At 31.1% G+C, this 17,470-nt stretch overlaps 1 protein-coding gene across 1 annotated transcript; it reads right to left on the bottom strand.

Moving 5' to 3' along the window:
- Nucleotides 1-541: 541 nt before the first annotated feature.
- LOC127835019 (uncharacterized) lies at nt 542-17,266 on the bottom strand. The gene is made up of 6 exons (XM_052361192.1): nt 17,039-17,266; nt 4,771-5,187; nt 4,175-4,570; nt 3,833-3,907; nt 3,433-3,492; nt 542-2,906 (listed from the first exon to the last, which is right to left on the bottom strand). Exons 1-6 carry the CDS (start codon nt 17,103-17,105, stop codon nt 2,824-2,826), a joined length of 1,098 nt encoding a protein of 365 aa, XP_052217152.1. The 5' UTR covers nt 17,106-17,266; the 3' UTR covers nt 542-2,823.
- Between the last annotated feature and the right edge of the window lie 204 nt (nt 17,267-17,470).

The following is a 17,470-nucleotide window of genomic DNA, read 5'->3' as shown; positions in this document are numbered from 1 at the left end:
TATAAGAAATAAAACGAAGAATTAATGATAAAAACAATAACATGTTGGTGTATGCGAATGTATTGAGCATATGAAACTATTTAAAATGGGGTTTGGAAACATGTACAGGCATTACCCATGATTTAACAACTTGTACTTCTATTATAGAATTATCATACTGCCTATACATGTACGTAAAGTTCCTTATTTGGATTGTAAATTTGCACTATGACAGCCGTTTGTACATCGATTCATGTAATCACTTTGATCACTCACTAATTGATTTTGCGCATACGGTTTAAGGCTGATGTTTTCGAATACGGATTACGGACGAAGGTGTTTAAGTGCTTTATGATTGATAGATTTTCTACAGACGCGGATTTGGATGAATACAAAACTCACATACAACTGTCAAAATCATTGTTTCAAACCTTGACCTTGCAATGATATCATTCAATAATAAATGTCAAGTGCTGACGTTAGTCACATATATAGTTATGTTCGTGACATTTTGAGATTTTTCCTAGCAACCTCCCAGCTAAATGATAGAAGGCAAAATCGGTCAGTTTAGTAAGAGGTTTAATATCACAAATATTACTGCATTGTTAGTCAGTACCATGACATCGTTTTACAATGAAGTCGAACAAAATCTGGATTTTTACTTTTTAAACATGGTGCAATAAATGGACGTTTATACCTGGGGTTGACTGTCAGTTTTTTTAAATACATATTTGCAATGCTTAAGCAATTTTAAACATAAGGGCAACTGTTTCAATGCTCCCCATTTGTCATTTATTTTCTGGACAAACAATATTCGGAATGAGCACTGCTTAGGTACACTCCCAACTATTCAATAAGAAATGTTTTATATTAATTTCGAAGTAAAGGTTGTTTGTTTCGACTCAAGAAGTCTCTGTACTATGTATTGTTGTATTCTAGTAACGTTAATTAACAAAGAAAAAACACATCGGTAAACATTATATTGCAAATGAACACAATTTTAGTTGAGTATGGATTATTGCGCAAAACAAAAAAGCTCCTATTTCCATAATTGTTATGCCTGACTTGAACACTGTGGATGTTGCCCATGTATTGATTGTTAAACTAACTCGGTAACACCTGTTGCTGGCATGCACGCGCGGAGTAAATTACAGAATCAACATACACTATTTTAACTTAATAGAAAGTAGTTGGTGTTCACTACATGATTTGAACAATTAAATGAAATATTCTGAGTGAGATAGCACGAGTTATTATAAACAGAATATAACGTTTTAAAATATTGTTTTCAATACGTTATCTCTTATGTGTATATTTAAAGCTTACTACACAAAAAGATGTTCATTTTCGCAAAACTATCGTAAATATGTTTCATTATATTTTACTTGTAGTATATATAACAAGTGGTTGTCATTCACACGTGATATTATTACGTTTATTTTATTATGAACATTTACCGCAACATGATTCAACATACATGTAGGCTAAACAGACATTTAATGATTATATTCATTATATATTTGTAAATGTTATCTACTGAGAGCAACCAATATATGTATTACATGTGTATGTCCTGTATACATGTGATCCGTAGATGTGCATAATTAATATCATCATATGGCCTTCAACGTCGCTAATTATTTATATTGGTTAGAACATAAATGCGCTTGCAAAAGATGTCTATGTGAAAATATCCGCGCAAAGAAATGACTGGCCCCGACTATGACTACCAGTCGTAATTGCAAACCCAGCGATGAAACGCGTAATCAGCTCACATATTGATATTTAATAGTTGCTGAATATTCTAATTTGTATTTCCCATTTTTATTATGGAAATCAATATTTAAGAATAATTCTCAAAAACTATCACCACTTTCATTAAAGAAGAAAAGATTACAATCCAATAATCCGACAGACTCAATCAAAAATTTACACCGAAGTATTCTTGTCAAAACAATCAAAACAGTCTGCTGGTGATGATTGAAATATAATTAATGAACAAAATATTTTCAGATATAAAAACACTGCTATGCTTCGACTTATACGTGTATATCGTCATTGTAAAGTTGAATGACTTTATTGATTGAAGAATACGAATGAACAAACAACTTCTGTTGACTATTTACAAAGTATTTTGAGAGATCACTTGATAAATGATCTCAGTCTAAACAGAAAGTTTAATAATAATCCACATTCGTTTAACTGTAAGTGTATTGTGAACAAAATGCTGCAATTAAGCATGACTAAATGAATTATACTCAAAAAAGTATCGTGTTCCATTCGTTGTTTCAAATAGCATAACAATGTTATAAAGCATTTAATAGTAATTAATAAACATATATTTAGATAAAACAAGTTTCCTTAGCATTTGAAAGTAAGTGTTACGCGTCAAAAGCATGTATAGCAAAGCAAAAAAATGAATGCTTATCAGTGGGCTATTCTTCCTTAAAATGTTAGAAAAATTAATCTGTCCATAAAAATGTAGCAGGAAGTAGGTTATTTACAAAGTTACAACAATACAATTGCAATATACATATTCAAACAGGTATAACATATCAATAAATCTATTGTTTACATCCTTCAACAATCAAAGTAGATGTTTACATCCTTAAAAAAGCAAAGCAGAATAGACAAGTGTTTCAGGCCTGTACTAATGAAAAGATGATATGGGTGTTTAGTAGTTAAAACGAAAGTACATTATGCTAGGCTGTGATTAAATTGTATTGTGTCCGCGAAGCTGACACGGATTCGATACTAAGTTGAACTCGATTATTTTATCTACAAATCCACATAATATGAGTACGCTTTCCAAAGGCCTTAAAATGACCAGGTTGACGATGTTTGTCACATTTGGTTCTGCTGGTACCGTATGAACATCACTCCGAATGACACCGCCAGTGATTGCATAGACGTGATACGATTTTGATCTGAAGACGTTATGAGATAATATTTGTCATAATGAATACTTACTATGATATTTGGTTCACATAAGTTTAATTTAATAAAAAAAAAAGTATTAACAACATCCCATAACGATTTTAACATAAAATGTTCAAACCAAGAAGAGAAACTTTTTAAGGTCATAAATAATAAACTCTGTTGTTTTTGTAAAATGTCGGAAATGCATTAAATGACAAAACACTAGTGTTTGGTATAATATCATATAATTATAATATCAACATAAAGTTTAATACAAACTATGCCTTCAGTTTAAAACCTCTTAATTGTATTAGTTGGTGGTTCCAAACTACAAATTAAAAGCATTACACACTCTTGATTATTTAATCGAACTCATATATTGATGTAAAATTATCCATACAAAACACGATTCGTATTATATTTGTTCTTATTCACGTGTGTTGATTTGCGTGGTCATAAGTATAGAAACATGTTTTGGATGTTCGAAATTATCATTTTCAAATATAAAAGTGTAAACTCCATCAATATAGTCACCATTTGACGACGAAGAAACATCCCCATTCCTCGTTGCATTTCCCATGGAGGCTGTTGTTGCTGTAAAGCAGATACAATAACGTGTAAACCAATCGCCCTATTTTCATTCCAACATGACCCAAAATTACATCTTACTTAAGGGTTTCTATGGTTATTTTAATTCGCTTTTGCTTAATACGACAACAAACTTTTGTAAATTTATTGTTTCATTCATGAATGTGTAAACACATGCATACATATTAAAACCTATCCACACATATCCTGAGTTTGTTGTATGCATTTTATAGGCACTCACACAATGATTGGATGTTAAGATCAATTTATCTAACGATAACGTTTGTGAAATCATAACGTTCATTTATTGAACATGTTTATCAAGATATATCACAACATATCTTACTTATGATATATTGTCTAGTTGTAGTTTTTGTTGTTGTCGTCGCTATTGTAGTAGTAGTAGTGGCTTTTGGATTGTCTTAAATAAATATTGTTTATAAGTTTATATTGTATTTGCATCGAATAATACCTTATTTAAGCACTTAGAACGCCGCAATGTTAGAAACAAGATTAAATCAATAAAGTACATATTTGTTAAGTGCATTTTAACTTACATAAATATATTAAGTACATTGCAACATAAACTAGATATTTTCTTATCTATCTTGTCTATATAAAAGAAGCCCAAGTGAAACCAATTTACTTCTCTGTAAAGACCACTTAAAATCAAGATTTATTTGCTTACAAACATCAATATAGAAGGTTTGTCTTGCATCTGCCGGTGTTTCAAAAGACACATCCGCTACAAATACAAAGCACTGCAACTCAAGACGGTTATTTGACGTTAACATCGCGTCTTCTTCCGTAATGTTGTAGAACAGACTGCCCGTTTTTTCATAGTCGCACGCTTTGACCAGGTCTGCTTCGCTCTCGATGTACTCCGACTCGTTACCAATAGCCACACTGTTTTTGTTCCACTTGATAGTGCTATCTTTGTGCGTCCCAAGTCTTGCAATGCATGTCAGATTTACTGATTGACCAACCATGAACGCAGCCGGATTGGCTGAAGTGAATCCAACGTCTGTAATTGGCAAACTGGAAGATTCGTTGATAGCCATCATTGTCAGATTTGACGGTGGTGCTGTTAAACGATTAAGATCATGATAACTTAAACGAAACAGGTAATTGCTAATATAATTTAAAAATGCAATTTATAATTTTAACTACGCAAGTCGAAAAGTAGATATCACATTTTATCAAAATGTAGAATGACTTAATGGTATGTATGATTATAACAACATCCAAGATGTCTCATTCGATAGGAAATGCTTGCTACAATACCTGATACTGTTAGACTTCTGATTGCAGAAATGTCTTCAGGCTTATAGTCGTTGTTTACATAAGCCAGAGAGCATTTGTACTTTGTGGTATCCTCACATGATAAATTTGAAACTTTTAGCGATATTCCTAATGTTGGTTTTGTCGCATGAAAGTTACCAATAGGTGTAATATCCGAATCAGATAGTGGTTTGGCTCCAGTTTGATTCAGACCTGACATATAGGCTAGTCTTTGAATAACTCCATTCTGATTTATTGTGTTGATACTTAATATGATGAATTGCTTAAAATCAGGAATAGCTGAGACGTTGCAGAGAACATTTAGGCGATCCGTGCTTGTTGTATCGATTTTCACTGCAGAAACCGGTTGAGACGTATTATCGAGTGACAGTATGCTGAAGTCCACCGACAGAAAATTGTCTGAAACATAAATATACATGCACTTTTGGTGAGTAACACGATATAGGTTTATACATGTTGAAATACTTGTTTGACTGAGAAATTTAGGATTAAGCTGTGTATCAAGATATAATAAAGGCATTGTGATATTTTTTTCTAGTATATTTGAGTATTTTATTCACAGCAAGTACCCAATCGGCTTTCCGGTAACGAAAAAAAAACATACAAAACAATATTCAACACAGAAATTATCAAGGCTTAATGCATTAACTATGACCGATGACTGAAAAGGTTTGGGTGTACATCGGGTAATAGGCATGCCGAAACGCACACTTATTAAATAATTCATCACTCACACTTACATGTCAATAAACTTTAACCTCAAAACGAGCAATGAACAAAAATACTAATATTATTACAATTTACTAAACGGAAATATATAATCAATCTAACATTATTTATATCGTATGAGATATGATAGTTTGAAATTAGTACAAATGTCAGCTGAATAAGCATACTATGTTTACTAATAATGGTGTTTCGCAACGGAGGCGCGCTAAGATCCTATAAAAAGTGGTTTTATAACGGTGAACAAATTGAAGTTGTGCAGAATTATAAATACCTGGGAGCTTTTTTTACGCCAACCCTGTCATGGACCAAAACCCAGGAAATATTAAGTCTACAAGCTTCGAAGGCGGTGGATAACATATACAGATTTCAAAAACGATTTGGATACTTTCAACCTAAGGATGCTTTTAAACTATTCGATGCAATGGTGACCCCAATTTTATGCTACTCCTCTGAGATATGGGGATTTCGATACAATGAAACTATTGAGCGTGTACACTCCCGTTTTTGTAAATACGTGGCGTGTTTCAATCGAAATGTACCAAACTTCCTCGCTCTGAGTGAATGTGGACGGCACCCATTAAATGTTACTTATATGTCGCGTTGCGTTAAGTATTGGACAAAGCTGACTCGAATGGAAGACCAAAGGTATCCGAAAAACTGTTACCTGATGCTATGTAATTAAGACACCGACGGCAAGACAACGTGGGCCACTGGAGTTAAACAACTACTGTTTGAAAATGGCTTCGGGTTTGCTTGGATAGCAGGTGAAATTGGAAACGTCAGTGCTTTTATGAATCTCTTTAAAAGAAGACTTAAAGATTGTGCGATTCAAAGGATGCAGGATTTTATTAATACATCTCCAAAAGCACTACATTATAAATACTTCAAAACTCTCCTGAATACAGAGAGATACCTAAACATGGATCTACCTTATATTTTAAAAAGGACGTTATCGAACGTTCGTTGTTCAAGCCACGAACTACAAATTGAAAAAGGCCGACATATGCATATAGATAGAGAATATAGATATTGTTACTTCTGTTTAAAACGCAATGTATGTGTAACTGAAGACGAATTCCATTTTGTTTTATCGAACGTTCGTTGTTCAAGCCACGAACTACAAATTGAAAAAGGCCGACATATGAATATAGATAGAGAATATAGATATTGTTACTTCTGTTTAAAACGCAATGTATGTGTAACTGAAGACGAATTCCATTTTGTTTTAGTGTGCCCATTATATGATGAGTTAAGACTTAAATATTTAATGGACATTATTGGAACTTTATGTAACTTTAAATCTGTTTTATACAATGATGTCGGAATATGACAGAAAGAGTGTAATTGCTATTGCAAAATATATGCACGATGCGTTTACTACTCGGAAGACGTATTTGCTTGATACTCAATTGAATATAAAAGTGTTTCTTGACGTTATAATTACTTTCAGTATGAAACATATAACTTGAATTACTTACTTGTCAAAGATATGATATGATATGTTATATATATATATATATATATATATATATGGCATGCTTATGTCTTTGTGGAACATGTTCTGCTCGTTTATAATATAATTACTTATTAACATATCTCTGTCACCACCATTGGATGATTATTGAACAATTGTATTTTGGGCCGGAGGACATGCATTACAATAAACCATATGTTATGTTTTGTTATGTTAATGTGTATATTCTATCAACAAATATAGGTTCATATATGTTGAAATTATTGTTTTATACGGGTATCACACAAATTTGTGTTTCCTTTCAAAAAAAAGGACATATATGATTGGTAATGTTGCTCCACAGAGATTTCTGAGTATTTCAATAGTCAAACGTAAATAATTTGTTTACGTGTAACTTTTATGTGGCATTACTGCCAAATATAATTGGCATTACTGCCAAATATGATATCAATATTGATACAAATACAAAAGAATAATCCAGAGAGTTTGTGCTTAAGATTTCTTTGAACGCGAACCAGGCTATAATACGCACTGAAAATACTGTAAAATGTTTACCCTATTTTGGGAAAACATTTTTTTTATAAAGAACACGGTACCGTCTAAGAATACAATGTGGTTCTTTTTCATGCAAAAAGCTTTAAAAATACCCATGTAAAATGCAGCGTGTTATAACATTACATGTAAAAGACAAAATCTGTATTGTATTGAACAGGTCCAAACACGTCCAACAATATGCTTTTAATGAAGAAGTAAACCTTTATAATTCTATACACAAATACACTGCACGAACACCGGATACAAAAAGGGGAAAAGGTTTCATGTTGTGAAACGTTTGATTATGTGTTCTGCTTAAGTATTGTGTTGTCAGTGATGTGGAGGGAATTAAATTTAATGTATACATCACGATTTTTAATGTGGATGTTTCGCAAACAGTTTTCGTTAATTGTGTGTCATTCTCGTTATATAAAGTACACACATGTGAACTGATGTGTGATATAGCTTTTTATACACACAATTTACATGTGCAAATTTATTTAACCGGATTTAAGAAATGAAATTTACATTTTTTTTAATGTATGTCTTAGTCTAACTAAAGAGAGCGATTGGATTGTGAAAGATGTTTCACATTGGATTTCAGTTCACAAACTGAAGATAAAGAAAACTGACTTCTTTTATGGCATCGTTAAACACACTTTTATGAAATATTTTGTGCAAACTTGAGCATTATGTTTAGGAAATCTTCTTTTGGTTTTGATATTTAATGAGTATCAAATTCCCCAGAAATAATGATGGTTTTGATTCAACGTATATCCTGTTTATTGCACACGTAATAAACACATTGACACACTCATTAAAAATCGAAGGATTCAACATGAAACATTACCTTGTTCACCCTGACGTTTAGACATTGTTCACATTTAGATTAACAAAAACAAATGTAAACAGAAATCAATTTACATAGAATTAAATTGATTTGGAATAAAAAAGTAAATATTAGATTCTCCTTGCATACTGAAAATGCTCAATATGCTAACTTATGGATGACTGTTAAAACAATTAAATGACATATAATGTTCATTCATTAGTTTAGCATACATGTATGCATTGCTAGCAAAATAGTGTTACAAAGAAGAATGGGCTTAGCTGTTTTCACGGTTATCTCATTCCTGGTTCGACTACTTTATCAAAAGCGTAAACGTATGTCCACCAAGTAATATTTTCTTTGAATACTAAATTGTGTATGCTTATCAAATTATTAGTTGCCCTTTTCTCAAAAAATCTTTGTTTAATCAATTGCATTAAATAAAACAGAATAGCACAAGAATTCACAATGCGGGTTAAAGTATTATCAAACCAGTTTATTATAAGCAATTAAAATCAACTAATTTAAATTCAAAATCACAATTTCAAAATATCAATTTTCGAAAGTAATAAACACATTTTAAATGATAAACTAATATGCCAAAACAGATGAGCCGAAAAAAATAAATTGTTGTAAAAAGCTGCCGCTTCATCGATATATGCACTTTTAAGTCGATAAATACATAATTGTGTACTTGACAGTTCGTTTCAATAGCGACTTATAAAACTGTGTATGTCGCTTTGAAAACATCGTTGATGTCATGTTTAACTTGATAATGAAAACAGTCATTTACACGGACATTAACGACTACAAAGTCTACCTTGAATATAAACTTTAATAATTATACTGATACACATCATCAACTAAATTTATAACATGGCTTAAATATTCATTGATGCAGTTCTTACGAATGTAGTTTCCATTTCTTACATGGAAATGTGGGATTGTAAACAGATTTCTAACACACACTTGATTTTAAAATCTTTTTTAAGTCACAGACTTTCAGTTGCTATCTGTTCAACAGTTAGATTTTCATATTAAAATACGTATTGTGAAAGCAGAATACTTTAAGTGGAATGTTTGCACAGCTTTGTGTAAATAAAATCTTTAAAAAACAGACTACAGTCATAACACAAAAATTCCACAACAAACAATGATTTAACAATAGTTAAACATTATGATAAAGTCAGGGTCAAACAAACAAGAAAATATCATCAATTATCTTCTGTATGACAACCGAAACGGCACATGAACACAGCATGATTGATGGATTAGATAACGTAGAATAATACCTAAACTTTACAAACAAAACACTATACAAATCCTTCCTTGACAAATAGCAGGACAATTTTGCAAACCTGATAATGTCATTATGTTCCCTTTTGTTGTGATTTTTGTACACGCTGAGATTACAAAACACCATTGACACTCCAAAAAATGTTGAAAATTGTAGTTATATATATTAAATAATTTCGGTTTACGATGAACTGAAACCCTTGTTATTGCAAAAACATGTACTAAAAAGGACGCTTATCGTTAGTTACAACTGTTCGTCCTTTTACTTGGAGACGATGCATGCGCTAAAAGGAAAAAAAACTCTCGTTGCTAGCAGCATATTTGCAGTGGCGTTAAAACGATTATAAACGTAAAACATACAACTTGTGTCCTGTTGCTCAATATACATGTTTACGTGGTCGATTACTTTCATAGTGAAAAATGTGATATATTACCTATTTATTAAAGAAAGTATTAACTTGTTATCAAAGAAAGTATATTTATTGCGATCGGTTAATGAAAAAAACATATCACAAAAGTCGAAGCTGAATCAAATGAACCACTAAGGTCAAACAACACACATTTTCTTCACCTGTTATTCATTTGAAGAAAAAAACAAATTCATTTTAATAGTCGTTATTGTCCTTTTATGGTGTTAAATTGATAAACATCTATGGTATTATAAAACGTGTTTATTTATGCAATATATTTTAATACTTGCTTGCTTTTCTCTATAAATAGACATATAAAGTATTCTTATATGTTCAATGAATGCGAACATAAATATTTTAACAGTTCTAAAGAACGGAAATATCAACTTTATGTCAACAATATATGTATCATAGTAATTAAAAATATCTGGTATTTGCAACAATATATTGAAAATTGATATCGATGTTAAATTGTATAAACACAGTATACGCAAATGTTTAATGACAAAGTGAACACATTGAATACCTCTCCTAAGATAGCGGCATTGAACATCGATTGCTATATACATTTTGTTAAGGGCGTACGCGGTAGTTTAATTTTACGAAAATGTGTTTTGACTGTAAACATCGGTTGCGCAGTAAGCGTATGCTTTGTCGGATATACGAATACAAACGGGATGCATATTCAATAAGGAAATGATACCAAGAAATAAAGTATTATTAAGTTTACAAAATTGATAAACAATTTGTAGCCCCTAAATTACACAATAAGAATCGACCATCATCACTATGACCACACACACTTTTCTTATCGCGTAATTGTAACAACAAGCATGAATCTCATTATGGAAAAAAAACAGTCAATACTTCTTTATAATTGAAAATCTTTGTGTCGCAAATAGGACTTGTTTAAAATGGATGGCTTCTCTTTAGCAATTTTTTATTGAATCATCATATATTTAAAACATGCCATCAAAGTATAATGTGTTATATATTAACTGTAATTAATGTACGTTTCATGTAATGCTCAACAAAATAAATCGGAACACTTTTATAATTTTTAATTCTCCAAACAACGGCCTAAGTTATAAACTTTTATGTAGTTTTGTTTGAGATAATTTTCTTCATGGAATATCTTATGAATTATAATTATTCATCCACGATGCTCTGATTCGTCTGAACCATGTGCGGATGTGGTTGCATCTTGCCACACGTGCATATAGTAATACTTGAATATTATTAATTCCCTTAATGTATTTCTCTGACAATTATCATTTGAAAAAATATAACATTTTGTGTTTTTGGTAAGCAATTGATTAAAAAACATTGATGTACACAAAGCATGTGCACGCTGGTCAATCGGTAAGAAAAGTATTTGAACACACGTTGTTACCACAACCCATTTATAATACACACATAACGTCGGATAAAACGAATGCGATGCAATCTAAATTTACTACCTACTTATTGTTAAATCTTTATTTTTATTTTTGTGACACGCTGAAATATGTAATGCACAACATGCAATTACGTGTAGCATAGGGCAATTTGATGAGGCCCGTATTCTGGAATGGGAAAACAACAGCCTTTAAAATACAAGTATATAATGGATTCTCAATAAGATATATTCTTCTAACATTTGACAGAACAATGACCCGCATTGAGCAAACAGGATTGGATGTTTATTTATTTAGTGTATTTTCAGTCGTGATGTGTTGGAACTTAGCATTTATTGTTGACTGCGAGTTGTATTTTGAATTGTAATTTTGAACAAAAGAGTATGGTGACTTAGTTAATATCCCCCTCTAAAGGCGGAGGGATATAGAATTGTCCTGGTCCGTCCGTACGTCAGTACGTCCGCCCGTCTGTCACAAACAAAATATGTGGCGAAGGATATCAATTCAACAAATTTGCTTGTTAATCTGTTTTCTTGTTTGTTTTTGATAATCCACGAGCCATTTTGGTACATTGGGATGAAACCTATTTTCTTGAAGGTATTAAAAGTTGAAAGTAAGAAAAAACAATATTATTTTTCAAATAACTTGGTTGATATCCATTTGATTGTTTAGGATTTGAAATACAATTTTAATCATAATCAAAAAATAGACACCGAGAATTAAATTATTTTTAACAGTTTTCTCACTTGTGTGCTAAGTTTTGTTCTTTAAGGCATAAGGCAAAGTTAAAGCTCAATAAAACAAATAAGAACACCCGACACCCTCGAGTTTTATTTCATTTTAATATCAGCAAAGATCGATCTTGCAAACAGTATGCTATATGTAATAAAAAATAGTTAAAACTACCGCGTACGTTCTTAAAAGGTATTCTGTTCTTTAAAATATGTGATTCATTTCAGATTTAAAAACAAAATACTGATTTCAGTATTATTACATTATAGTGGCGTATAAACAACTAAAAGATTATTATACTTTAAAAAACTCATTATTGTTTGTAGTGAATGATTGTTTTACATAAATGTCCTAATTGCCTACTATTCACATGCAAACTTGTTTGTAGTATGTACACGTTTTCCTAAAAATGCAATACTTGTGTTGGATTAGGCTTTTATCGTACACGAACTGTGAAGATAAAATTGTTTTTCATATGTATTTTCCTAGTAATTCCAATTATATTGTACTGCGTTTATATAAACTAATGCATACAACTGATATGCAGTGAATTGGTTAAGTCAATCACAATTAATACCGTTGATATGCCCCATTAAGTGTTATGTAAACGTATTGTAAATTGAATACTTAATCAACCTAATGAACTGATCTCGATATATTTTGTATTGTCATTATATTCAAATCTGCATTTACATAAAAGAATAAATTGGTAAAGTCATGTCAAGAATTACAACAAAAAACAAGTGATGTGCCCCTTTAAATGTATTCGATTATCTTCTTTGTGTTTGGTTTGTATAGACTTATATTTATTTGATCTTGCTACACGTAATTTGTGTTTTCACTTAAATTTAAATCTTCTTTTGAATTGGCATGCATTGAAACATAGGTTAAGGAATGTCAAGAATTACAACTAATACCGTCGACATGCCCCTTTAAATGTTTTGTAAACATCTTTTTTTCAATTGGATGCTGTATTAACCTACTTTTACTGATCTTGCTACACTTAATTTGTGTTTTCATTTACATTTAATTCTACCTTTTCATTGGCATACAGCAATACATGTACTAGTATGCGTTTTGACCTGCACCATGTACATGGTTTCCACTGTGTTTTAAATTGTATTTAACTGCACGCAGTTAAACTGCGGTTGTGAACAAACGACCCTGGTGACCTATGTTTTTCTTTTCATATTTTTATTGAGTTATAGATAATAAAACATTTGGGTAAATTTGAAAAACAAAACTAGATACAGGAAGGCATGTAAATATAAAAAAGACCTTTATGCATTTTATTAATTTTCATATGTAAACTTTTTTTGTTTTTGTTTTAAAATTGATTAATAACATAAATCAATCGATTTATGTTTAAAAAAGAGATCTGCAGTCAAACTAAATATATTTTCTAATTAATGTACTCAGCTGTTTATGTTATTGTTCAAGTGCAAATTGAAAAATTAACAACACTGGTGACCCATGATTTTTATTCGATTTTTCTAAACACAACATATGGTTCTAGCTAAATACAAAAAAATAACAATTTCTAGAGATAGAAATATTTTCATTAAAACTGCAGCATACTTCTTTTAAACATTGTTAAAAAGTGTTTTTAGTTCATGCTAGCTTACTAGAAATTGTAGTCAAAAGGTAGAAATGTAAATATACATCGTATTTATTTATCGATTTCGACTTATATAATCCTACGATTCTTACGATTTTAGCTGAAATGATGTATTCGTAATCATTGTATTAGAGTTATATCGTGTTAATTAACATTAAGTACTTAAGCATTAATAACTTCCTTGGTATTGCACAAAAGCATCTTGCACAAACATTGTCAACAACAAATATGCAAATACCCAGTAGCGCAATCAAAGTCATACAATTGTCATATGATTGTATATTAAAGTTTGCTAGGGGGGCCCATATAAATGCATATCCATCGATACTTATTTTTTTCGTTTCAAATACGTACGTTGGTAAACGTGTTTACATGTGTATATCGGTGTATATAATATTGTAAACAAATAACTTATTATATATGCTGGTCATTACCATACTTTGATTAGGTATTACAAATGAGCATGTGTCCTTTTATTTTTCGATTTTCATATTGTCATTTGTATTTGTTATGTCATGTTACGACTTAAGTTTGATTACCTAATATCCATAGCAATTCTGATATTTCTCTTTTGTAACACATAACTTCCTCTAATATAAATGAAACTAGTTTGCAATGTGAAACAGCATTTCGTGTTCTTTTGTTTACATACCTTCCTGTTTGTATTGACTGTTACGCTACCGCCAGGAAATTAAAGTACAAACACTGACTTAACAACTTCCATCTAAGGTAAATGCCTAAAGGGTTATATTGCGTCTAAACATAGAACTTGGTTGAAATAATATTTTTAGGAATATTTATTCTAAAAAATGATGGAACCTCGTATGAAAATGTGCAGGAGTTTTCTGAGATCAATAATGCATGTGATGATTTTGTTTGATTTAATTGAATACATCCTGCTAAATGAAGTAAAATTGCGCCATTTTTGGTTTACTTTGTGCTATCTGTATTCGGTTCTGATATGAACAAGCTTGCAACGGAGTGAATTTGACGAAATAACAGAACAATGCAGTGAAGGCAATCTCATGCACCTGCCATTATGTTTACTGATCATCTGACAATTTTTATGTTTCAATTAGGTACTATGATCTCATATCATTATAATCAAATATTATAATCAAAAGGGTTACCAATAGAGAGATTTTATGAAACTATCAATCATTAAAATCAACTCTTAAAACTATTTATCACTTGCCATACCCTGTTTCCCATGTAATATAACCATTACAAATATTTTTTTATCTTACACATGTGTAATATACTGTTTTATCATTTTCATTGGCTTAGTTATCGTTCGATTGACCAATCGCATTATGTTATTTTGCTGAAATGACTTTGCAACGTCAAATGACGTCACGAAATGTAAAAAACATTCGGGTTTTATCATTTTGTTTGCGTAAATATTTATTTAATTTGCTCATTTAAAAGCATGTGGTAAAAACGATCTAACACTCGTTGTCATTTCATACCATATGTTAGTAACCTCGTCCCGAACGTTCGTAAGTAAGCTAGTCAAAGGCTCGCTTACTAACAAAATTCCTGAATTCGATTAATAAAATATGGTCTGATATGACAACTCGGTCAAGATTATATATGTATGTTTCTTTTAGGATGTGGTTATAATCTTAGCGTGTGTTTAATTTAATGGTATTATCATACGTGTAAGAAAAATCTAAGTGTGTAATCAATTCATTGGTGAACGATTTATTTCACGTTCTTTTGAGTATGAAGTGAAAAGCACTTATATACATTATAAAGTTTAAAGTAGACGTCTTTTCAAATATTGCCTCAATTTTAAAATGCGTGTGATGAGTTCAAATATACATTTAGGTATCAAAGAACTATTTTGATCAATCACTGCGTACGCTTATTTTGTAAGTATAGTCATGTGTTCTCAATGAACAAAACATGATCAACGTCACAGGTATTTGAATGTTGGATTAGTACACATTTGCACTTCAAAGTATTATTTCGTCGTTACAGTTATTTATTTGCCGTTTATCATATTAAAAACAAACAGATCCATGATTGACTAATGGGGTCACTAAATAGTTGAAATGGAAAGCACATCGGATAGTATACTGATCCTTTTTCGACATACGTGAACATATTTAGTGTATTAATTTGAGTGGAACTCTGTGAAAGAAGGGGGATTAATGCATGTGCGTAAAGTGTCATCCCGGATTAGACTGTGCAGTCTTATACATGCAATACAAGCAATATGATATTAGACCTGGTGAATTTGTAATGCACGTCAAAGTATTATTTCGTCGTTACAGTTATTTATTTGCCGTTTATCATATTAAAAACAAATAGATCCATTATTGACTAATGGAGTCACTAAAAAGTTGAAATGGAAAGCACATCGGATAGTATACTGATCCTTTTTCGAAATATGTGAACATATTTAGTGTATTAATTTGAGTGGAACTCTGTGAAAGAAGGGGGTTTAATGCATGTGCGTAAAGTGTCATCCCGGATTAGACTGTGCAGTCTAATACATGCAATACAAGCAATATGATGTTAGACCTGATGAATTTGTAATGCACTTCGTTTGACATGACACTCACATCTTTAATCATCACTATGTATTCAAGTCCGAATAGTCAATAGTGTACAGCAACTAACAAAACATGTTTAATAATAATAAAATTAAAAAATACAACAATAAACGCCCGTCAGAGAACAAATATTAATTAAGTTAAACGATATATACCCGAAACATCATATTGTTTATAATATGGACTAATTAAACGTCGACGCACAAAGTTTCATTTATTTAGAAGAAATTGTTCACGCATATTACATAAACGACACAATTATTTAACTTAAAATTGTCTTGTTGAAAAATGATCAATTTATTAACAGTAGATGTTGGAAATAAAGATTGTATACAGCAAATATATCGCTAAAAAGCGAAACATATATCTCTCGTCCGAATAATATGGGACATGTTATTTGTCCATGTATATTGTCTGAAACGTATCATCAAGGTGTTTTTTTCCATACATAACATAGTAATACAATTAATAACTTGCTATCAACAACATAATGTTAAAATTTGATATGTTAGTTAAAAGATTGTTTTCAAACTCTCTTCTAATGCAAGACGTAAAATATATTAACAATTAATATTTATCAGTAATCACGCTATGGACACTAATCTAATATTACCAACAAGACATGATTATTTACATTAACGATTAGCAAAACATGAATATTTAAATTTACCTTGAGCTTGACTATATCCTTGTCTTCCAAATAGAACCAGCGTCCAGAAAAACATGCAAGATATCATTTTTAAAATAATCAGGTTTAAATTGTAAAATTACTGTAACGATCAGCAAAGCAAACGCGATAGACACGCTTCAATGTCACCGTGTATTGCAAACTTCATTGACAAGACAAAATATTCGCAATGATGCATGCAAGCCTGTACATCTCACTAGCAATGTTAAAAACTTCCTGTTAGATTTTAAACCAAGTTATCGGATATTAATGCTGATCCACCGCCTGCGATAAGTAAGCCAACGTACACACGTATTCATTTCAAATGAATTTGGAATTTAAAGTAGATGATACATCAAGACGCATGCACATGCACTTTATTGCAAATGAATCTATAAAAGACACGCGTGATTCCGTAGTTGTATACTACACGAT

The sequence above is a fragment of the Dreissena polymorpha genome, chromosome 6 (genome assembly GCF_020536995.1).
Source record: "Dreissena polymorpha isolate Duluth1 chromosome 6, UMN_Dpol_1.0, whole genome shotgun sequence".
Taxonomy (NCBI): domain Eukaryota; kingdom Metazoa; phylum Mollusca; class Bivalvia; order Myida; family Dreissenidae; genus Dreissena; species Dreissena polymorpha.
Note: the sequence above shows the minus strand (reverse complement) of the source record. Positions and strands in the feature narration are given on the sequence as shown.

What these genes read in the sequence shown, in the direction of transcription:
- LOC127835019 (XM_052361192.1), bottom strand. Translation starts at nt 17,105, where the DNA reads ATGATATCTTGCATGTTTTTCTGGACGCTGGTTCTATTTGGAAGACAA. An exon ending in AGGATATAGTCAAGCTCAAG is followed by an intron (nt 5,188 to 17,038) that starts GTAAATTTAAAT and finishes TTTATGTTTCAG; the next exon opens with ACAATTTTCTGTCGGTGGAC. An exon ending in AACCTTCTATATTGATGTTT is followed by an intron (nt 3,908 to 4,174) that starts GTAAGCAAATAA and finishes TATTTATTTAAG; the next exon opens with ACAATCCAAAAGCCACTACT.